Source organism: Elaeis guineensis, chromosome 12 (genome assembly GCF_000442705.2).
Source record: "Elaeis guineensis isolate ETL-2024a chromosome 12, EG11, whole genome shotgun sequence".
NCBI lineage: Eukaryota > Viridiplantae > Streptophyta > Magnoliopsida > Arecales > Arecaceae > Elaeis > Elaeis guineensis.
Window position 1 is genome coordinate 13758611 of NC_026004.2, and position 23936 is coordinate 13782546.

Genomic DNA, 23936 nt, shown 5'->3' on the forward strand with positions numbered 1-23936 from the left:
TAGGCTCATCATCCACCTGCAACATCGATGTTGGATCATCAATGGTAGGCCTCCTTACAATTTCAAAGAATGACCTTTTAGGTAGGTCATTCAGAGCCAAGGTTGCCAGCTTGGAGAGGAGGCCTGTTCAAAATTTTTCTGTCCTCAAAATTTGCTAGATGTTGAAGCTGATGAAAATTGAGGCTAGGTCTTTCACTTTTTATAAATATTTTTTCATATTCTCCTCTCGAGCTTGTAATCTCTTTTGATGTGTCTGACCACCAATTATGAGTTCTACAAATTTTCAAGTACTTCACCCCTAGCTCCCTTGCTATTTTAAGTCCTATGGCTAAGGCTTCATATTCAACTTCTTTGTTGGTGGTCAAAAACTCAAAGCGTAGGGCATATTTGGTTATAGTTCATTCAGGACTAGTGAGAATCAATTCGATGCTTGAGCCAAAGGAGTTTGATGATCTATCTATATGTATGATCCAAGAGTCTATCTCTTCGGATGGATCTATTTCTACTTTAGGTGGATCCATCTTTGCTCTAGAGAAAACTTCTTTGGGCTACTCAAATTCAGCAGATTCTAGAATTGTGCACTCCATTAAGAAGTCCGCCAACTCCTGAGCTTTGATTAAAGGTCGAGGCCAAAACTTCATATCAAATTTGGTAAGTTTGATATCCCATTTCGCAATCCGTCCAAAGGTATCAAGCTGATGCAGGATGGTCTTTAATGGTTAATCCATCAAGAGGGTTATCGTGTGAGCCTGAAAATAGGGTCGAAGATTCCTAATCATGATTATTAGGGTATAGATTAGTTTTTCTAATCTAATGTACCTTATCTTTGCATCTTGGAGGACTCAATTGATGTAGTAGATCAACTTCTAGACCCCATTCTCCTCGCAGATGATGACAACACTGATGGCTATAGGCGAGGCTACTAGATATAGATATAACTCCTCTCCAGGTTCCACCTTTTCAAGAAGTGGAGAAGAGTTGAGGTAATTTTTTAGTTCCTCAAACATCCGTTGGTACTTTTCAGTCCATTGAAAGTTCTTCTATTATTTGAGAACCCAGAAGAAAGGGAGATAGTGCCCTACCAATTTTGAGACGGATCGATTCAACACTACCACCTTTCTTGAAGGGCTTTGGACCTTCTTTATTATTCTCGAGAGATTTATCTCTTGCACAGCTCAAATCTTCTCTGGTTCATCTCTATCTCACACTTCAACACCATGAATCACAAAACTTCTCTGAGGTGATCCCAAAGATGCACTTGGTAGGATTCAACTTCATCTTGTACCTCCAGAGAGTGGTGAAAATTTTTTCAAGATCTTCCATATGGGTTCCTGAAGATTTGCTCTTGACGAGCATGTCATCTACATAGATCTCCATATTGCATCCGAGCTGCTCCTTAAAGAGCTTATTGATAAGGTGTTAATAGGTCGTACTTATATTTTTTAAGCCAAAGGGCATCATCCTATAAGAAAATAGACCTCGATTAGTTATAAATGTGGTTTTCTCCTCATCTTTACGCACTATCCGAATTTGATTGTAATCAGAGAAGGCATCCCTAAAGGTGAAGAGATCATGATTCAAAGTGGCATTTACTAGCTAGTCGATTTGGAGTAATGAATAGTTGTCCTTTGGATAAATTTTGTTCAAACCTATAAAAATCTATGCATATCTACCATTTTTTATTTGCTTTCTTAATGAGGACCACATTTGCGACCTAATTCGAGTAAATGGTCTTCTGGATGAACCCAGCACTAAGTAACTTGTTTACCTCATCCGCAATAATTTTTTGGCATTCTGGCATGAAATTTCGCTTCTTTTGCTTCACGGGGTTGTAGGTCGAATCTATATATAAGTGGTGGGTCATCACCGTTGGATCAATGCCGGACATATTAGTAGGTATTCAGACAAAAATATCATCATTTTCCTACAAAAAAGAGATGAGCCGATTCTTGGTTACCTAATCAAGATTTGATCCGATCTGGATGATGTAATCCTTATTCCCATCCTCCAAGGGGATCGCGACAAGATCCTCGATCAGCTCCTCCCATTCCTTGGCCAGTTCATTCTAAGTGTCTAGTCCATCCATGGGGTATGCCTCAGGGTGCTTTACTCCTTATAGTACATTGGAATAACAATATCGTGCCAAGGCCTAGTCCCCTCAGAGCTCTCCAACTCCATATTCCATAAAATATTTCACCATCAAGTAGTATATAAACACTACAGCTCGGAGCACATTGAGTTCTAGTTGTCTGAGGATGGCATTGTAAGCTGAGGATGCTCTAACCATCAAAAAATCTACATATATTGTAGATGCCGAGGGGCTTGGCCGGCAACCACCAACAAGATAATTACTCCTTCAACCGGCACTGCATCTCTCGAGAATCCCACAAGCGAAAAATCTAGCCGTCCAAGCCGATATGAGAGTATGCTCATTTTGGAGAAAGCATCATAAAATAATATGTCGGTGGAGCTTCCATTATTAACTAGAATACCGTGTACATCATAATTTACTATATTTAAAGATATGACCACCGTATATCATTATGCAGAAACTGAATTTTTTGGACGCCTTGTTCTGTGAAGGCAATAGGTTCTTTAGTTTGCAGTCTCTTGGATATCTCTCCCGATCTGCTAGCTTCACTGCCTCGATACCCCCCAGCTATGGTGTTTACTACTCCCACCAGGGGTCGATTCTCTATGGGCTCCTCTCGTTGAGGTGGTTTGGGAAGCCAAGGTGGTTGGGGTCAATCCTCGCACCTTTCTGACCAACATCAGATGAACCGATCTAACCATCCTCGTCGAATGAACTCCTCGATCTCATCTTGGAGCTGGATATAGTCCTCCATTTTATAACCATGGTCGTGATGGTAGAGGTAGTACTTATTGAAATTGCACAGGTGCAGCTTAGTGCACATCTTATTCGATAGAGGTAGTTGTTCCCTTATCTCTATCAGTACTCGAGTTCTGGGATGTTCTGTGAAGTATAGTTGGCGAACTTCCTCGACGGTGATTCCTGCCTCATTCTCCTATTTGGGCTCCTAGATCAATGACTTTGAGGAGTCCTGATTCTTCGATGCTGAGGTGGCATCCAGGAGTGCCATCGACCTTCCTATAATCCTCTAGCATGGGAGAAAGCCTACTGGTCTTTACGATCGTTGACGTTCTCCATGTCGTGCAGTTTAAATGCTTCTTCTCCATGCACATACTTCTTCACTCAAGCCAACATGTCGGTGAAGTCTCGAGGATAGGTCTTCTCTAGTGAAAAGAGAAGATCATTCTTCAGAAGACCGTCCTTCAATGTGGTCATTGCAACCAATTAATCCAAATTGCGGACCTTGAGTATAGCCGCGTTAAAGTGGTATATGTAGGATCGGATAGACTCTCCTTCCTTCTGCTTAATGTTGATGAAGGAGTTTGACCCCCATTGTTGCCATCGGCTGCTCATAAAATGGACCACAAACTCCTGACCTAGCTGATCAAAGGAGTGGATGGTACCCGACTTCAGACTTGAGTACTAATGTTGAGCTGCACCTTTCACGATAGAAGAAAAAGCTCGGCACAAAATAGCATTTGGTGCTCCATGGAGGAGCATCACAACCTTGAATGATTCCAAGTGATCGACGAGATCGATCGTCCTATCGTAATTGTGCAGTTGTGGGAGCTTGAAGTGGGTTGGCAATGGCTCCTGCATGATTCTAGCACTGAATGGTGGGTTGATGCAGAATCCTTCATTCTACATCAAAGGCTGGTTGTGAAGTACTTCAAACCACTGGTTCATCTCTTGTAGTCTCCTATCAATGTTAGCATCCCTGGTGGTGTAGGCTTCGGAGCGCTACGAAGGAGATCGGCCTAGGGTGGAGTCATGTATGGAGTGAGGACTTGGACAACTGTTTCCTCCTCTCCGAGCTCTTAGGCTGGCCGTGTCCGGTCTATCTCCCCCACTCTGAGCTTTGTGGGGGGACCTGCGGCTGCTCTGACAGTGGCATCTCATGCAGTGCGAGGTTGGACTATTGCATCATCTGCACCACCTCCATCAAGTTCCTCACTTGCTGCACTAACAGGTTAAATTGGTCAATGCTCACCACTGCCACTGGCTGGGATAGCGGAGGCGGGGCCGTCGATTGTTGTGCCTGAGCTTGATGGTTGGCTGGATCCTCCGTCAGTCGAGAAGTGGTAGCGTTCAATCACCGGGATGATGCTCTATATGGTGCCATCTCTTCTCGATTACATGCTCTTCCAGATATAGGTGCAGGGGCCCTTCTTCTAGTGCCAATTCTGTTGCTATAGAATTTTGATTTCGATTAGGGTAGCTGGAGTGGATGGAAACTTATCTCACGATGGCATGAAAGTTATCGTGTCGACTCATATATCACTCTACATTTTTTTATAAAGTTTATTATCAATAACCAAAACATATGTTTAAGATAAGCTATTGTGTCATCACATGTTGGATCAACAACTGTCTTGGCCATCGCATCGTAAATCAGAGGCATCATGAAATGCTATTGATATTATCATGATGTTGTCGTTAGGATATCGTGATTATCAAATTAATTATAATTTTTAAAAATTAAAAATACATAGAAAGTGATGAGTCGGATCGAAACCACAGAGAAGATAGTACTTTGATTTGAAATCTTTGATTTTATTAAAAAAATTAAAAAAATAATTTAAATCAAAAAATAAAAATTAAAAGTATGAAAAATAAATCTGATACTAAGGTTTACTCTCTAGATCCTAGCATCTACTTACAATAAAAGATAAAAATTTAAAGAGCATAAAAATAAATTAGTACTAAGATCTACTAATTAGATCTTAGCATCTACTTACAATAAAAATGAATAATAAAAATTTAAAATATAAAAAAATAAATTTTATATTAATTAAAATTAAAATTTAATTATACAAAAATAAAAAAAATAATAAAATAAAATAAAAATTATAACAAAGATATGAAATTAATCGATGCAGTCTCGTCGGAAAGATGGTTAATGATTTCTCTTTCTTTCTTCATGCTCCGTAGAGCGAACTGATTTCTCTCTTCTTCTTCTTGGATTTCTAAACTTTTTTAATTTTTTTTATTTTTTTTAATTTTTTTTTAATTTTTTTCTGCTATCTCTACTATTTTTCTCTTGTGCCGTGGCCTTCTTTTTATAGATGAATTTTTTTTCTGAGTTTTGGTAACAAATGGAGTCTTAAAACCCCTCAAAATGTGTCCACCCCATGTACAATTTTTCTAACTGTCCGATCTTGTTTGGACGTGCGAGATCAGCCTAAAAATCATCATTTAAGCTCTTTATCTTGATCGAGATCACTGTCAACCATCGAATCATTCATAGGATTTAATTTGGGGCGTTGATCAGTGCACCAGATCTCCTATTTAAAGTCGGATCGAACATGGACCGTTGGATCAAATGATGGATTTGATTTCAATTGTTGGATAGTGCAAAAAATTCTCTTCTGGTTTAGTTCTCACACCGGCAACCAACCACAACTGTTGGATCGTGCTTGAAAATCATTGCCAGCTGTTGGATCGCACAAAGGAGTGGGCCACCACCGCTTGATATGATAAAGCGCATCCTTAGCCATCCGATCCCCTATTTCAATCAATCTCAGTCGTCGGATCCCGCAAAACTCAATCACCGGCCATGAGCCACGATGTGGACTGCAAAATTGTGCTTGTGGATTGCACCTCTGATATCATGAATCGTCCAGTAAGTCCATCGTGCACCGAAGGTTATTTAAAATAAAATTTTTGATATTTTTACTTGATTTTGCTTGAATTTTGTATCTGAAAAATAGAAAAAAATATGAATTAAATTTTTTTATTAATTCTCTAATTATTTTTTAGCTTAAATTACTCAATTAACTTGACATCTATTTTTCATAAATATATTCTAATTTTATATTTTTTAAAATTATTTATTTTTATTAAAAAATCTAATTTATTTATGAAATTAGATTTTTTGGAAGATATTAGCACTATTAATTACCAAAAATATTTATAATAAATATATAAATATACGACTTATCATGTATACATTCATATATATATATATATATATACATACATACATATATATATATATATACATATATATATATATGTGTGTCCGCGCGCACGCGCGTGCGCGTGTAGACACACGGCAAAGCAAATTAGATGATTTATTTTAACAAACACAAAATTATATAACAAATTGTATTGAGCTTGCTTGTTGTAATATATACCATCAACTTCACACTTCTTATTTCAAAAACTACAATTTTTTCTTTTAGGTACCATAAAAAAACACTACAATTTTTTTCTGGAAAATTCCTAGTATGAAAGAATGGAAACTTGCAACCGCGGGCAACCCATCTATGGAGGTGGAATCAGCGCCCACAGTTACCTCAAGGAGAACTATTTTTTTAATATTGAGATGATCGCGGAAGTAGTACACTGGATGAGGTTATCGTTTGGTGGCATCTGGCTTAGTACAAGTACACTGCTACTAGCAGGCGTGAGTTGTACCACAAGGACACGAACCACCTTCAGGTGTCCTCCACCGTTCTCTGCTATATAAACATGGAACCGGATCCCATAGCTCTCATAGCCTTCTCTCTTCCTTCGAAGCCAGAAAAATCTTAGCCATCCAAACTCCAAATTAATCATGCCGGGCCTCACGATTGGTGACACCATTCCTGACCTTCTGGTGGACTCCACCCACGGACCAATCCAAATCCACGACTTCATTGGTGATGGATGGGCTGTGATCTTCTCCCACCCAGGTATGTTCTACTCCATCTCATGTTAGTCGAGAATTTTTGTTCACACGTGTGTATGTGTTGATCCTAATTGGATGGGCAGATTCAAATAACAAGGGGTTTGAACTTGATTTAATTTAAAATATCTGAGTTTAAGATATGGATCAAATTTTAATATTCAAGCTCAACCACGATTTGATTATCAACGAAATCACATGCGAGCTTAAGCCTGTGTAATAATTAAAAATATGATTAAAAATGAAAATCTATATCAAATTAAAAAATATATAAATATTATATTTTAATATTAAATTAATAATATATATTATAAATAATATATAATATTATTAAAAATATATATTTTTCCGATCAGGCTTGTCAATCTGTGAAACGAGTATTTTATTATTTCAGCCTGACTAAAAAAAAATTATTTGATTCATTTGGATTCGACTCAAACATAATAATAGTTGAATTGGATTTGGATCTGAATCAAGCTCGAACAATTTGTGAGCTGCTTGACTTATTCACACTCCTAATGATTGGGTGTTGATGCATGCAGCGGATTTTACTCCGGTGTGCACCACGGAGCTCGGGAAGATCGCATTGTATGCTGAGGAGTTCGGCGAGCGAGGGGTGAAGCTGCTGGGAGTGTCATGTGATGACGTAGTATCGCATGTGGAATGGATCAAAGACATCGAGGCCTACACGGTAATGTAATTGGTTCACGCATGCGTAGCATGGTGATGGACTGGTTTACTTTGAAATTGTCAAAGTTATCATTCTTTGTAAAATTTTTGCTCATTGACAAATTTTGTTCTACATTATCTCCATTTTGTATAATGTGTTGCCTGCTTAAAATAGGGAACTCTAATGGTTGCAACAGTATAGTCTCCTTCATTCTGAACAATGCTAAACCAGCAGATCCCAATTTTTACAAAGGGGAGACTGCCATTTAAGCACGTGGCCCTCGCTCTACATCAGATGACTTCAGGATCTTTCTCAATCAGAACTGAAATAGAGAGATGTTAGTTCTAAATCATAGGCTATTTGTGTACATCCTTTGTTTTGAAATTAGTTAATTCAATATTTTTTCTTTTTTTTTTTCTTTCTTTTTCCTTTCCCACTTCTTCATATGCATAAGTGTAAGCTTCCATGCCAACACAATGTAACAATTGCTAGTGTTTAAAGGCCTAAAAGTTGACAATTAAGATATTTTACCTCTATAACATGTTACTACTATGACTTAGGATCTTCTAAGGTGTGTTGTTTATATCTGCGGAATGCTATATCCACTCGATGGCTATAATCAAAAGATGGACAGATATGCTATATATGATATATAAGATTATCTTGTTTGATAGCTATCCATCTTTTAAAAATGACCCTCGAATGCTGCACAATATTGCAATGCAAACGGCACATCATAGGAGATCCATGCTCCACTGGAATTGTGTAAAATGGGGATGAAGATCTAAATGTTACTCGACTGTTTTTGAAGCCCGGATGCAACGTGAGATATCCCATAGTGGCAGACCCAGACAGAGAGGTGATCAGGCAACTCAACATGGTAGACCCAGATCAAAAGGACTCCTCTGGACTTGAGCTCCCATCAAGAGCCCTCCATGTGATAGGCCCGGACAAGAGGATTAAGTTGAGCATCCTCTACCCTGCAACAACCGGGAGAAACATGGATGAGGTTGTGAGAGTTGTGGAATCTCTTCAAAAGACATCAAAGCTCAAGATCGCAACTCCAGTGAACTGGAAGCCTGGGGAGAAGGTGGTCATCTCACCAAGTGTATCCAACGAAGAGGCGAAGGGAATGTTCCCACAAGGATACGACACCGTGGATCTCCCCTCAAAGAAGGAGTACCTCCGCTTCACCAACATTTGATGTGGAATCAGCCATGAAGTACTTCTATATATGCATCTGCTCGTGTCTCTGGGATTTCGTTTCATGCAGACTTTGCTTAATTTTATGTGTTTGAAGGCTACTATATTGTTTGTTGTACTGGAGGTTTTTGTTTGTCTCTCTGCTTTTGGTGTGCTACTTATGATGTACATTGTGGAAGTTATTAGTTTAGCTTCCTCGTGGTTGTTTGTGTATGGGTTTTATCAATGAAATAATCTCCTTTCTATGCTAAGAAATGAAACATATGACTGTTTGATTTCATGTTGGGTTATCAAGTTTTTTCTCTTTTTCTTGGTGGGGAGGTGGGATTTGAGGTGTGGTTTAGTAGGATAGGGCTTCAACTTTCACTGTATATTTCTCAGGAAGAAAAAAAATCTACTAATATTTTACAATCTTTGAATTTGGTTTGTAATGTATATATGAAATGGATGATCATGAAATGAACAATCATGTTCCTATTTCATGACATGAAACTTATATTTTTCTCACGACAAAAAATATTTATAAGATCTAAAAGAAATTTTTATTATTGAATTTTTTGGGGAAAAAAATAAACGGTCAAGCTTCCATTTCATGACATGGAACTTATATTCATATTGTTCCCCACAACAAAAATACTAATATAATCTAAAAGAAATTTACATTAAAGAAGTTTTTCAGAAAAAAATAAATGGTTTTCCAGGGAGAAAAAAACAAAATGTTCATGTTTCCATTTCATGACATGAAATTTATACTGATGTTTTGCCCCCCACTGGAAAAATACTAACAAAATCCCCTGAAAGAAACTAATAGAGAAAATTTTTGTTATAGAAGTTTTTTGAAAAACCAAGAAAAAATATTAATAGAATTAACTTTTTGGGAAAAATAAAAAACAAAAAACAAAAATATAATAAAATTTAGGAGAAATTTTTCATTATAAAAGCATTTCCCAATAAAAATACTAACAAAGTCTAAAAAGGAAAGAAAATTTTAATTGTAGAATTTTGTTCATAAAAATAAGAAAAATCAGCTATCCAGAAAAAAAATTTTCCTATGGCAATTTTTTCAGAAAAAATAAAAAATGATATAACTTCTCAAAAGAATTGTGATGGGATTGAACCCGACGTGAATCGAACCCGCAACATTCTGCGCTACCATTGCGCCACGGATCCCCTGGCTATAGGAACTTTCATTATGTTCTCTTATTCCAAACACTTATATTGTATCAGATTTATTGCCGAGTGATTTGATTGAAAGGCCACATGCAACTTTAAGAACATAAACACTTCATCAATGTAACTCAACAAAGTAAATCCAGGTAGGAAACCATCCAGACCCAAAGTAAATGCCTATAACTTATGCCATATATTTAATTACAGAAAGCATGAGGCACATGCAAAAAAATATTACTACAATGCTTCGACTAGGACCAGGTCTGGTATTTAGCATGATCTCAGCAACCATCAACAATATATAAAGTTGCTGAAGACATCAGATCTTCAAGCATGACTCCCACTCCTGCTTTAAGAGCTTCCTCACTGCACTTATCCATTGGAGATATGTAGTGGACAGCTTTACCACAACAAGATGCCGCATGACATCAACTTTCTTCATCTGAACTAACAATGTCAAGCTCTATCATGTTCTCAGAAGCATGATGAGTTTTCTTTCTTTTAGCATCTCGCTGTTCACCTTTTCCGACTACTTTGGATGCCATTTTCATGGCTAAAGATGACCTGAAGAATTACAAAAATGCTTGGCCTGAAATAAAGACCTGAAAAGAACAACAAAAACAAGAGGAAAAAGAATATTTGGGGGAACTCTTAATCACCTTTTGTCTGAGCTGCCCTTGATTTGGTTCAGCTTTGTGAATCCTTTATTTGATATCTTGGATTCCATATTAGCTGGCCAATGCAAGCACAAAGCTCCAATAAGTAGACCGAAATCAAACATGGAAAAGACCCAAATAAAGGATGATCTTATACCTGTAACTTGTGTAAGAAATCTTATTCCCTGTGATTGGCTATTTGAAGTCACCTTATCTGCATTACTGCTCATTCCAGTATTGTCAGTAACATGTCCAGAGACAGAAAAGAAAAGGCAAGCTCTAGAGGGTACACAGTTAAGATTAAGTGCATCTAGAAATCTTTATTATGCAAAGGCAAAAATTAGTTAATGCTTCATAAAGAAAGGTTACTTAAAAATTAAGGTAAGATCCCACTGTTTCCCTTGTCCATCAAGCATCTTTTTCATTCTACCATATATAATAAACACCTCGGCATGGCTGAATGTTTGTGTGAGACTAAGTCTAGTCTGTGTTCCCGTGTAGTATGCTTCCCAATTTTTTACTTCTTTATTCCAAGTCATTCACATAGTATGGAGCAAATGAGCAGGATTTCTTTTGCATTGAACAGATGCAAAAAATATAATACGTATTCAGAGTCAAAACTAAGCATCTTAAGACAGCAATCCGAGGATGTTGGAATTCATTGAAAAAGATCAGGATAAAGTTAACTTTACAGGAGTTGAAGAGAAGAGGAACATAGCTCGGAGAGTTGTTAGACAAGTAATGGAATACCAAAGAACATCTGAAAGCCCTACTTTCACCAAAACCAAGATGGTTGAAGTGGAAACCTCCACTGAATTGTGCTATAATAATCAGTTCAGATGCAACTGTAGTTGTTAATGGAGACTTAGATGGAATGGCTTTATATATCGGGAGGAAGACCTTTTAGTGGCCAACCTTGATGTTTGGACATTGGAAATGGCCTTGCATGAATGTTAAACAGAGTTCACAGGAGAATTTAAAGTATACTGGATCCACAAGCTGTGATGAATTACATGACAGGCAGATCCATTGGTCAGAGAGATGCTCTCCTATTTTGAGTAACATTACTGGATTAATGGCTAAAAGCGATTACATTTTGATCATGCATATGAATAGAGAGGTAAATGGTGCTGCAGACTGACTACCCAACTTGGTTAGAGCCATGGAAATGGAGTGCTATTGGAGTTCAGACTTATTTAGTGAATTGATGCAAATTGTTTCATGAGATATGTTATGGTCCTTTGGAAGAGTGGTATAACAGTATCATGCTTTTGCTAGCCATTTGGATCTATAAAATAATGAAAAATTGAAAGAAAAAGGCATTGCAGACCATCAAAACAGCTAAATCTTGGTATTTGTTAAATCATTGTAACTGTTTGAAAAGAAGTCAGAGGCAGCCAACCACAGTTTAAAAAAGACACAAATCCCTTGAGTAAAGGCACAAGGTCATATTTAGATGAAAAGACTAACCTAAGAGTGATTGTGGGTTTTACTGTTTAAAAGTAATAGTTGGAGAAAATTCGGCATATTGCCAGATCTCAGTTTCTCAGTTCTTGCAAGAAGGATGTTCTGCATGCTTCATGAGAGATATAATGCAGATTTGCCTTAAGGCCAAGAGTGTAAGACACACCTTAAAGCCTTCTTAAGACCATCCACAGACATTACTTTCACTGGCTGTAAAGGCTTCCTCAAATTTGATCTGTCAGCTAGAGGATCAACCATGTAAATTCCCTCTGACTGGAGCTTAAATGCAGAATTCAAGTTTCTGTTACAAAGACAATGCATGCAAAATAGCCAATGAGTGCAATAGAAAGATGTTTAAAGTGCATCTACTAAAGAATTGAAACCAAATAATAAACAAAAAGTATAGATACCCACTTACCCACCCTTCAGCTCAGCACGCATGGTAGAATACTTCTGGGAAGCTTTCTGTTGATAAGAATAAATCCAAAACCATTGGACGAGTTACACTGAGTGCATCAAAAAGGTGAATGACATTAATTGATTTTGAGCAAGTATTCTTACTGCTGTGTGGAATTTGCAATATACTCCTTGACATCTGAAGAATGATAAATCAATAAAAGTTAGAAAGTATAAAAATATAAAGTTTACAGCATATAAACTAACAAAAAAGTTTCCAGCAAAAATATTTAGTCAATGTTACAGAAAATTAGCAGGAAAATTTACACACCAGAGACAAAAGAAGCAAAAAAATAAAGCAAAAGTTCAAGGACCTGATGGTTAGCATGATAAAATCTCTCAAAAAGAATATGCACAGTAGCAACATGATTCTGAAAATTAGCATCTATAATATAATGCTATGTTACTTTATCAATCAATTAGCAACCAATTTTTTTGTCGAATAGTTACAGTCATATTTTTAGAATTTATTTTAATATTTTCAGCAAAAAAAAAAAAAAAGCTCAAAATTAGCCATCCAAAGATGTCAAAACAATAAAATATAACCATAACATAGACAATAAGAACTCAATAGATGGAAAATTTATACACCTTTCCCACTAACTATCATATAAGAGAAAAAACAAGTTAATTATATATGAGTAGACACCTTTAATACTGTTTGTCAATAAAGTGCATTCCTTTGCACTGGGACAAACATCAGCAAATTATTCTTCATTTCTAATGCGAAGCAACCCTGCACAAATTGGACTATTAAGGAGTCTCTGGTATTACTATGAAAAAAGAGAGAATAAATTACAGATTAAATTGACAACTCCATGCCAGTCCATGTACTAGAAATAATAGGATGGAGCAGTAGTAATAATGCTAGAAAGGATAAAGAGTCTGTGGATAAATTTGTGAATGGTTGGTGGAAGTTCACCATGCCTTAGGATTTAAATTATGATGGTAGAACCTCATAAAAGATCTTTTTTTGTGATTGTGAGGAATCTAGGATCTTAAAAGAGTGGCTTCCTGGGAATCAGTGTAAATGGATGGTGTCAATATTGGCACCTAGAAGCAGAGATAGATTTTTGTCCCTGCTTGACTTCACTGCCTACAAGGCTGTTCCAGTACATCAAATGTATGTCAGTGAACCCCAGATGCTATAGAAAATTGAAAGCATGAACTCAGAATGAATTGAAGTATCAAAATTAAGGAAAAGTTAAACTCAAGATTTTGAAAATGAAAGAAATTTGCAAGTGAGAAGAAAATCAACCCACAAATGAATTAATTAAAACATCTATTTTTTGGGCAAATACTTCAATCATGGGCTAGGCTAACAAAAAAATAGATTACAACTTACAAATACAAAAATCAATATATCTTTTGAATCTTCAAAAGAGATTTTGCATAAAATATATTATGAATAAAATAAATGGGCTGATCAACATGAAACTGAAAGAAAAAAAATCAAGTAACACGGGATTACAGAGGTCAAAATATCAAAATTCAAGCAAAGAGGGAAAGAACAGTCTTGAATATATTCACATTCAAAGTGAAAGCATAGAATTGTAAAACAAAAGCAAAAAGCATAGCATCATCAAAGCTTGCTGATCATATATATCAAGAAAATTTGACAGAAAATACATTGTGCTGAGGGCAAAAACCAGCAAAACCACACAAAACCCAGCAATTCTGCTTTGAACAAAAGCCACGAAACTCAAATAGGGAATTCCCCAAGCCAAGAACATGAATGCAGATCTCTATATGGATCAGTTGCAAGATGCTCCAACCTCCAGCCCACTCCTTTTAGGGCTGCTTCTTATGGTTGTCATTTTTATCCCTTTTTTTTCTTTTTTTTTCTTTTTTTTTTTCTTTTTTTTTTTGGTATTCCACCATCTGTTGAAGCATGTTGTGAATCAGAGAATGTTTCAGAACTAAATTAGCACAACATGGAATTATAAAGCTTATCCCTTTTCAGATGTTCAACAGTTCAAGTATTAGACTCCCAGATGGTGAGCTATGGAAACAATGACTGTGCACCCTGTCCTGAAGCATTTGGGGGTCCCTCACTAGCCAAGCTGTAGCTATTGTTATGTGTACACATGATATTGGTGTCATACATCCAATCCAGAAGAGTTCAACATTGAGATCTTTTAAGACAAGGGGTCAGGGACATGTTTGTTTCTTATATATGTATGCATAAATGTGTAAAATGCATCTACACAATGAGTAATGACCTGGATCAGTTGTTCGTCAATTTCACAAAATTGATAAAACATTGTTAATTGTTACTTTAGACACTAACTTTCATGTATAAGTGCCTAAAGTAGACACGTAATGACAAATTCATGATTTGATGTTATCAAGTGTCATAAAGTGTCCCAGGTGTCCAAGTAGATCGAAAAAAACCAAAATAGGGAGGGGGGAGGGGGAGGGAATTTTGTGCATGGGAATCCCTCAGGCTTCATTTCTGGGTGAGATTAACTTTAGCTGTAAAAACTCTAAATATTAGAAGTGGGCATTGGAACCCCTCATGTGACATCTGTTATTATAAACTAGCATTAGTTTCCATTAAATGGATGTGGCAACAAACACCTATTCACTCTTTGGAAGTTTCTCTAACAACTACTATGCTAACTTTCTGGATTGGTCTTGAAGTAGTAAAACTCCCCACCTTATGACTTAATCAACATGAAAAGTCTATGATAAGGCCCTTCAATAAAAATTACCATGATAAACATTTGTTCAGTTAAAACAATATTTATTCTGTGTATCATTTCATGTTCTAGATTCAGATTGTGGATCCACAATATTTTGAGATCTGTATAGATTTCTATGCATGTTGGTTGGACAGTTTTCTCAGTATCCATTTCTTGGTCTTCAATTCCACAGATGCATTGCTATAATAAATAACTATATATATATATATAACTAGAACCCATGAATTTAGCATTTAGCATGGGCAAAGCTCTTGGAAATATAGAGTTTATCTCAATGAACAAATTTGCACAACCACTGGAAGAAAACCAGAAGGCAAAATTTTTCAACATACTTGTTTATGATCATCGTGCATGCCATCCCATCCTTTCTTTTGCCTTTGCAGACACCATAATCAGCAGAAGTTCCCAGCTTTAGCATCTGCCCAGCTGAATAGACACTCAAAGAGAACCCTTTTGCCTATCCAGGACAATGGGGATCAGTGACACATATATAAAATCCTCCAAAGAAAATATACACTTACAAATTTTTTTCTTACATCTTTCCGGACCGCAGAATTGAATAACGCAAATACTGAACCCACAGGCTCATTACAGCTCTTGAAGTAGGCATCACCAAACAAGAAAACAGAGACACCTGCTCCATCCAGACAGCCCATTTTCCAAATGCTGTAGCTCTTCCCGACCGAGCTCGTTTTAGGAGCTCCCTTTTCGATTGAGACCCCAACCGTCACCCAGCAACCAGAAAGAGTATCACCCACCAACAAATTCCTAACAGAACCCAGTTCATAAAGTCACTCCCGAAACACAATTTTGCAAGATTATTCCGAAAAAGTGTTTCAATTGTCAGACAAGCATTTCATCGAACAGAGGACATTCAAGTTAAAACATCTGATTGCTGGTTCCTATGTCTTGCGAGATCTACCTGATGGCTGGCAGCCGAACAAATCGGATATCTGAGAAGCGGTTGCTAATCTCCACGGAGGATACCAATGGATTTCTGGCAATAAAAAAAAAACATACATGCATTTAAAAAAATAACTTTTTCTTTCCTTTTTAATACAAAACACAAGCCTATGATTTTTAATTTACCTGATTCGTAGACCTGAAAACTTCTCAACCTCCACTGCATTGGAGCTCCTCGGCCTGTTTGACTTGGATGGAACAGTGGCAGCAGTGCTGCTGGGCACAGTGTCGAGGTAATCTTTGACAGCATCTCGGAATACAGACATGTCGGTGGATTGAGACATCTTGGGGGAGCCATCGTCCAATAGGTAGCCTTGGAGAGAAGGAGACAGAAAAAGATAAGAGGAGACCCACATGCTGATATTTAGAGTGGAAAGAGAGAATTTATTAAAACAAGGACAAGAGAGAGAAGATGGATACCTGGCAAATGGGAACGACGGGACGAAGGAGAACCGGGCGGAGTCTCCAAAACCCTCTCTTCTCGAAGGGAGAGAAGGAGGTCGAGGTCTTCTCCTTGGGCGGCCATGGCTGTGGCCTCTCTAAGAGAGAGAGAGAGAGAGAGAGAGAGAGAGGGAAGAGAAAAGGTAAGGAGGCGCTGTAAGTATTTATGGATATCGGGGGACAGGATTGGGATGCGGCGGCTGAGGGAGGTTTGAATATTTTGGCGGGAAGAGGATTGGTTTCGCGTCGTTTGGAGCGAAGGGCGCCATCCACGGTACTGAAATGAGTTATGGGACTTGCACGTGCATGTTCGCATGCGTGTTGAAAATTTGACTGCTGATTTACGGGTTGGTTCTCCGGTCTGTGGTTGGTAATCATGAGCTCATGACACTTTATACGGGTGGGGATCTGGTCCATGAATTATAGAACAGTGTTGGCAGATTGCCCCTCTCCACTGAGTTCAGGATGAAGAGTATCTAAAAATATAGTTTATATGCGGAGTGAAGACCCATAGATAAAATCAGCACTTAAGTTGCGGTTTGTTACCTTCTCCAATTCTCATTAGTTTTTGGTGCAAGTAACATGATAAGATATTTGACTAAAGATAATAATTTGCCCTTTATATTATCTCAATTATGCTAAATATATATAACATTTATTTTTTAATAACTAGGATGAGAGGAAGTCTGGTTGAAATCAATTCAAATGTGAGATGCCCATCTAAGTGAAGTGACTTTATCATTTTTACTGACTAAATAAGTATGAGATGGTTTTAATTCATGCAAAATTAGTGGTATACATTACATGTAAAATTGATGGATGCTGTAGTTTTTTGAGATTCTCTAGTAAAATAAATTTTTCATTGTGATACAAAGGAGTTTGAGGTTTATAGTTCAGCAAGAATGACGAGATAAATATATTTCTCAAAGGTTTTAAGAGGAATGAAGTATTTTCTTATCAAGATGCATTAATTTTATTGAGATTGCTTGCACATGTGAGGAATGTTATCATTGATGCATCAGGTACAAACATGCACATAGGTGCTCATATATGAACACAAGCTAAAAAGTTTATATTTTATTAGACATGAACAAAAATGGCACCATTATTGATGTGGTATGTTTGCCTATTGGTGATTGTAATATAAATAAATTATTTTAACCGACATACAAGCAGGGCGTTTGGTCTAGTGGTATGATTCTCGCTTTGGGTGCGAGAGGTCGCGAGTTCGATTCTCGCAACGCCCCTTAGTTTTTTTAAATTTGGCTAGTCTTGTCCATCCATAATTTCACTCTGGTCCCTCACTTCCTTGTATTTTGCACATTCTATTTCCATGTTGTCACTGCGCGCACAACAACCACCCCCACTTTGTATTTTTGAATTTATCCCTCAACAATTTAACACACTGTGATGCCGTCCAGGCACCCAACTGCCGACTTGCCCTTCCCAACTACACATCGCCGCCGATTTCTCGCTCTAAACTCTCCTACCCCCTTCCTTCCCTTATCGACGTGACACCTCTAATCCCCTCCACCCCCCGGCTCAACCCCCGCTCCCCCAAAGGTCAGGTTTTTTCCTTCTATTCTTTACTCGGCCTCCTAGGCGGCGCCACCGCAACAACTCCGGCAAGAACCACCTCCCACCATGGAGTCCTCCGACGAGGGACAGGACAAAGAGCCCGAGCCCTCCACGCCGGAGACAGAGACGCCGAAGGGATCCTTGGTCTGAGCTTCGTCGGAAGGGTAGACGATGGCAATGACAGCAAACTCAGCGGTGGAATCAATCTGACTTCCGCCGAGCAGCTCGCTGCAAGGCCTCCTCCGCAACCTCGGTGTCGGGTTCGACGACTTGCTTCCTTCTTCCGTTAACCCGGCATCCTTGTCGCAGCAGGACGGGCGGCTCAAGACGATGCTCTCCGGGCTGAAGGCGGACGGCGAGGAGGGGCCGGCAGGTCGAGGCGTTGACCCAGCCCTGCGCGATACTGTCGCTCGGGACGGAGAAATAGGTGCGGTCGTTCTGTGCTCGGCTGCTTACCAGGTACATCTCCTGTCTTGGAATCCTCAGCTAATTTCTTGAGAATTGATGTTCTTGGTTGGGAGTTTCTTGTGAAAACTATGCAATTCTTCCATGAGAGCTTCTCTACTTAAGCATTCAGTAGCAAGGGCCCAAATTTATGATGAAGAAAGCTTTTTTATAGTAAGGAATCAAGAAATATAAGTTTTCAACTTATTTCAAAGGGATATTTAATCTGAAATATGACCTATCATGAAGGACATCTAAAGCAATGGGGCATTTACTGGCCATGCCCTGAGAAGGCAAGGAAACTGCAAAGTAGTTGCTGAAGATATGTGATAGTGTTCATAAGAAAGTTCTCTTTACAGTGCGGGTGAAAGAAAGATTGATCGACTTGTTCGAAAGGATGAATCATTGAATTGCATATGAAATACCACGTTTCATGAATGAAAATCGCTTATAGAAATGGAGGATGTACTACAAGCCACCAACTAAAAAGACGGGCAAATCTGCAATCGGATATATTATGTCGTGTGGGTGCAGTGGCACGGTACTGTGAGGGTGCTGGGTGACAGATCCTCCTCAGAGATTGAGAAGATTCTATGTCTACAATTCGATCAACTATGTTCTTTGGATCATAGAACTTGGCTAAAAAGAAAGTATACTCACAGTAGATGAGTGTGGTAATGACGAGTTTGTTGAGTTGGTCTCTTAGAACAAAAGTCATGAGGACCCTATAGGTCTGTGGTTACTCCTATATCGGCTATGCACGGGATAGATTCTGGATATTTATATAGGGCCAAGGAATTCAAATAATATTTTTTGGCTAGTCTTTTTGGATGAGATCCGATTTTAAAAAATTATGGGGAAACATATAAAATTGCACCTTGTAGATGATATCACTTGCACCTCGTAGATAATTTAGATGGTCTGATGACTCTGATCATTAAGATGAAGACTTAGATATGCACCTATAATTATGTTGAAATGGCATATAGGAATGGTAAACAGAAGTTTATATAAATGGGGATGGTGCCAAAGGTTCTGAAGTAGCTTGATTTAATGCTTACTCTAGACTTAAAAAGAAAAATAAATAACAAAATATGATCCTTTGGCTGCAGAGTAGGAAAGTTGGAAGCTTCCTATTTTTTTTGTTTAATATTTTTCATTAAGCCTGTTCTTAGCAGTCTCTTATCTTTGAGTGTGCCTGAACGATCAACTAGTTTAATGGTCCAATCCATTTTTTAAAAGATCGAATTGGAACTAGAACTTGGAATGAGGATGTGTATATAGTCTGAATGATGAAATGAATGGGATTTGCATTGCCAAAACTTTTGCTATTCCCTTGAAAGGAACAAAAAATTACATCAAGGCAATCTCCTACTCAGAAAAAAAAAAAAAGTAAAAAAGAGAATATCATCATTGATCCATTCGCCAATTATTGCAGTGTAGTGCTCAGAATGAGATGTAATGTGACCCACTTGGGTTTTGTTGTTACATATCATAACAAGATTCCCGTATAAAAGTAGTCTAAAAATCAACAAATCACCCAATATTTCCTGCATCACCTGCATCATTATCCTTCTTGGCACATTTAACTTGGACTGTGAGAGTGTTTGTTGTGCCAGGGCACTTCGCATCTGCCCCATAGGCTTGGGCTGAGACTGGTAACACACATGAACTCTTCCCCAAGCATTCCTGATGAGTTGAAGAAATGGATTCAATTGAGTTGGCATACGACAGTAAACTAAGAGAGGTGCAGCAAAGCTCCAAAGCAGACAATCAAAAAACTTACTATAGATATGTTCCTTTGGAATGAATATGACTTACCATGCATATGTTTGCTGAAAAAAACTGGTCTGCCATAAGGCCATGCTAGCCAACCATCCAGAACTGCCAATCAAAATTTTGAGTTTATAACATATTCAAACACATAAATATGACGTTATCTTGAATGTTGAATGGTCTAGGGAAGATAATGGAGAAAGCTTTATATGTATCTATATAGACGCGTGCACACACTTATCAAAGGTGAAAAATGAAAAGATAAGCAAACTTTTAGGTAGACAAGCACAAGCTTATCATGGATCTTTCCTCAGAAAGATCCATGTGTAGACTAACTAAACATAGTTGCCAATATTAATTCAGGGCATTTATATAGCCATTATTCTCAAATAGATGTGAAAGTGCAGTGTTAGTAGAAGCATTACCTTCTTGACAATGCTCCAAGTCTGTGGTGCATGGCAAGACCCAGTGGTGTACTTGCCACATGGTCCTGTCAGGTTGCCGAAGCTTGCAAAGACAACAGCCTGGATCACCTTCTTGCTGTCACACTTCAAGTGAGCCTTTGGCTTGGCATCTTCAATAGTCTGGAGTTCATCATCCTTCATTTTAAATGACCCAACACTGGGAGCATGGGCCTCGGAGACAAAGGCACAGATGTTGTCCCTCTTTGCGGTCATGATTATTATGTCCTCTGGCTTCCCTCCATGCTCCTCAAAGATGACAAGGAGGTTGTCTTTTGGCTTCAACCAGGAGCGGGGAACATGGTACCTGATTTGCATGGTTCCAAGTTTCATGGCATCTTTTCATACAGTATTAACACGGATGAATTTGATGCCTTCCTTCAATGATGCTTTTGAGCTAATACAAGTATTTCTTTTCAGAAATCATTGACTCAGTACTTACATTGACTGAGAAGGTGTTCCATATATAAGGATTGAGGTAGGACACCCAGTAACGACCGATGCACTCACCATAGACCCATGCCAATCCTTTCCCCATGCTGGTCATATTTAGAGCGACTGGGTCTTTTCCATTGGGAGCATCAAAGTATCTCTAAAAAACAGTCCATGAGTAAGTCTCACAAGCTATTGACATCAAGTGTATGGCAGCTTTAGTATCTTTCTTTCTTTCTTCCTTTTTGATTGAAACTGCATTGAAATTTTTTAGTTCCAGCTGTTAGATGTTTAGAATTCATGAATAGAATTCCACTAACCTAACCATTGTGATTAGGGTGGGTAATCTGAACTCTATAGAATAATATTTGTGCTTAGAAGGCAATGGCTCTGAATGGAGTAAGAACTGAAATTAAGGAAGTTTTTTTTTTTTTGATGGAAGAGGGAGGTTATAAAACCACCCTGGGGATTTGTTATCAAGACGAACTTAAGAGAAGTTTAATCAACAGGAGATAAAAATTTTGCTTATTCATCCAATTGATTATACAGTGACCATGTTACTTATTGATGACTTGAGTAATTATGATGAAATAAAGATCATGTTTTTCAGTTCTTATACCTTGTACCATGTGACTGGCGTGCCACTCTTAGCCTCCATCCACTGAACATTCTTTGATCCCTCCTCAGTGAAGATACCCAACCTTTCTCCATCCAATCCCACCTGGGGGATGACAATTTCAGCTTAACCAATCACCCATTTGTTTCTATATATGATGTTTGGTCCAGTTCTTTTTGTTAAGAAAGCAAGAAGCATTAAAGGTGAACATTAATACTTGATGTCCCCACCGGTTGTTTGACAAATCCAAAGTCCCAGTGTTCAGACGTTGGATGCCTACCGTTTGAACACCAGCAAGTCTATGTTCCAAGTATGCTCCGCTATTCTATAGGAGAGAAGAAAGGGAAGACATTAGTCCTTCTTAGGGACAAAAAGAGAAGAATAACCATTGGAAGCACCATTTTGTCTCAGAAGCAGACATCATTTGTGCAATAATTCAACTATTTCAAATCCTTACTGGCAACCCAATTGTCAATCCCAAAATGGTAATGTGGTTAACTCCTTGATTTAGATCCATGGGCTTTGTGAACACAAAACTTTTTTCGACATGGCTCCCATGTCCAGTCCCTGATAGATGTGTTGCAACAAAGAGCATCAGAATAGCTGTAATTTGGTATTGGGGACTATTTATATGCATGACAGTTGGTGAAACCAATGCATTGTAGAAAGAGCTGGCAACAGGGGTGATGCAAGTCCAGTGACCGGTAAAACTAAACTTGAAACAGTTACTTTAACAACATGTAGGGATAGAAAGAAAAGGAACAAAGAAGATATACCTATGTAAAAGCCATTGACAAAGGCATGTATTGCATGACCAAGGCTTGACACTTGGGGCACCGGGCAGATGTCATGACGCATGCGTAAATCTGCATCCTCCAACTTGAAGCTGTATTTATGTGATAAAAGAACAACCACCAAGATTTTGTTATTTAGAGTATTTCAAGATACCTGTAGCAGCATCCAATCGGTAAGCTGTCTAAACTTCCAATCCTGAAATAGATTGTGTGGGGGAATCCATACTTAGTTTTTTTTCCTTTTTTTCCTATAGATAATCCATACTGGGGTTCAAAAACTTGTCCAAGCCCAGGATGCATCTACTCCAGAGTAATGATTTCACTTGCATAGAATCTCTTGTGAAGCTAAAAGGAAGGATATTTCCATGAGGATTTTCTTAAAAAGGTTTTCTCATCTTGTGGTATACCACGGATAGTCTGTAGTGTCCTTGGTCATGTTCATTAGTTCCAAGGGCTGCCTTGAGGTGACTTTAGTATCACGAAATTTTGGGATATGTTCTTGATACATCCACCATTTGTTCTTCTCAGTGGTTTCTTGAGCTGTATGGAATGTCCTTGCATTGTGTTGGGCAGTTGTCTGTTAACATCCGTGTTGGGGTATACCAGCTGATCCTTATATGTCGACTTATCTCGAAACGATCCGATCGATATCCGACTCTATTCATCGGACGGACAAACGACTCCGACAATGACTGCCGACGATATCCGATCGAAGGTATGTCGATCGAACAGACTAATATTGTTTCCAACCGATCGAACGGTCGAATCCATATCACCGACTCACTATCGAGGGTGGCAGCCGACGTCCGACTTTCACAAGGCACCAGATCAGCCGACGGTATTTTCGAGTCATCATCCGACGTTTCGGCAGTCGAATACCGACATATAGTCGACCAGTCCGTCCAAACGCCATACAACCGCTATGGGCTGTTGTCCTGTCAAGGACATGCTGTGCAACCGTCCTGGGGCATTGTCCTGTCAAGAACATGGGTTAATCCTGATGACTTAACAACCCACGTTGATTTGATAGCCCCCGACGATTTGATAACTCCTCAGTTATCTGCACCATTAATGGTGGGACTATACCGCATTCTACTATAAAATGGGGTAAGGCAACATTGTTGGTAAGCTCTCTCCCTCTCGCTAAGTCTTCTGATTTTTTTCACTATTATCTAGTCTCTTCTCTAATTTGAGCATCGGAGGGTCTCCACCGGAGACATCTCCGATCAGTGAGGACTTTTCTTGCAGGTGTGCATCTTCGGCGATCAGGCGACGAGAAGATTGACCGCAACAATCCGCAAAAGAGATATTACTCTCACCTGCAAATATTTTCTTTAACAAAATGA

General features: G+C 38.4%; 2 protein-coding genes and 1 non-coding gene across 3 annotated transcripts; 2 read left to right on the forward strand and 1 right to left on the reverse strand.

The window, feature by feature from the left end:
- The first annotated feature begins 6574 nt into the window (after positions 1-6574).
- LOC105055094 (1-Cys peroxiredoxin) lies at positions 6575-8912 on the forward strand. Its single transcript, XM_010936807.4, has 3 exons — positions 6575-6768; positions 7304-7452; positions 8243-8912. Exons 1-3 carry the CDS (start codon positions 6651-6653, stop codon positions 8633-8635), a joined length of 660 nt encoding a protein of 219 aa, XP_010935109.1. The 5' UTR covers positions 6575-6650; the 3' UTR covers positions 8636-8912.
- Positions 8913-9965: 1053 nt separating this feature from the next.
- On the reverse strand, positions 9966-16739 carry LOC105055095 (uncharacterized). Its single transcript, XM_010936808.4, has 11 exons — positions 16469-16739; positions 16175-16361; positions 16008-16082; positions 15622-15853; positions 15418-15542; positions 12486-12519; positions 12343-12389; positions 12091-12225; positions 10618-10682; positions 10464-10536; positions 9966-10368 (listed from the first exon to the last, which is right to left on the reverse strand). Exons 1-11 carry the CDS (start codon positions 16572-16574, stop codon positions 10233-10235), a joined length of 1215 nt encoding a protein of 404 aa, XP_010935110.1. The 5' UTR covers positions 16575-16739; the 3' UTR covers positions 9966-10232.
- A 925-nt stretch (positions 16740-17664) lies between these two features.
- Positions 17665-17736, forward strand: TRNAP-UGG (transfer RNA proline (anticodon UGG)). Its single transcript has one exon. It is a non-coding gene; the product is annotated as a tRNA-Pro (tRNA).
- The last annotated feature ends 6200 nt before the right edge of the window (positions 17737-23936 follow it).

What these genes read in the sequence shown, in the direction of transcription:
- LOC105055094 (XM_010936807.4), top strand. Translation starts at nt 6,651, where the DNA reads ATGCCGGGCCTCACGATTGGTGACACCATTCCTGACCTTCTGGTGGAC. An exon ending in TGTGATCTTCTCCCACCCAG is followed by an intron (nt 6,769 to 7,303) that starts GTATGTTCTACT and finishes TGATGCATGCAG; the next exon opens with CGGATTTTACTCCGGTGTGC. An exon ending in AAGACATCGAGGCCTACACG is followed by an intron (nt 7,453 to 8,242) that starts GTAATGTAATTG and finishes CTGTTTTTGAAG; the next exon opens with CCCGGATGCAACGTGAGATA.
- LOC105055095 (XM_010936808.4), bottom strand. Translation starts at nt 16,574, where the DNA reads ATGGCCGCCCAAGGAGAAGACCTCGACCTCCTTCTCTCCCTTCGAGAA. An exon ending in ATTCTGCGGTCCGGAAAGAT is followed by an intron (nt 15,543 to 15,621) that starts GTAAGAAAAAAA and finishes TGTCCTGGATAG; the next exon opens with GCAAAAGGGTTCTCTTTGAG. An exon ending in ATTGCAAATTCCACACAGCA is followed by an intron (nt 12,390 to 12,485) that starts GTAAGAATACTT and finishes TCTTATCAACAG; the next exon opens with AAAGCTTCCCAGAAGTATTC.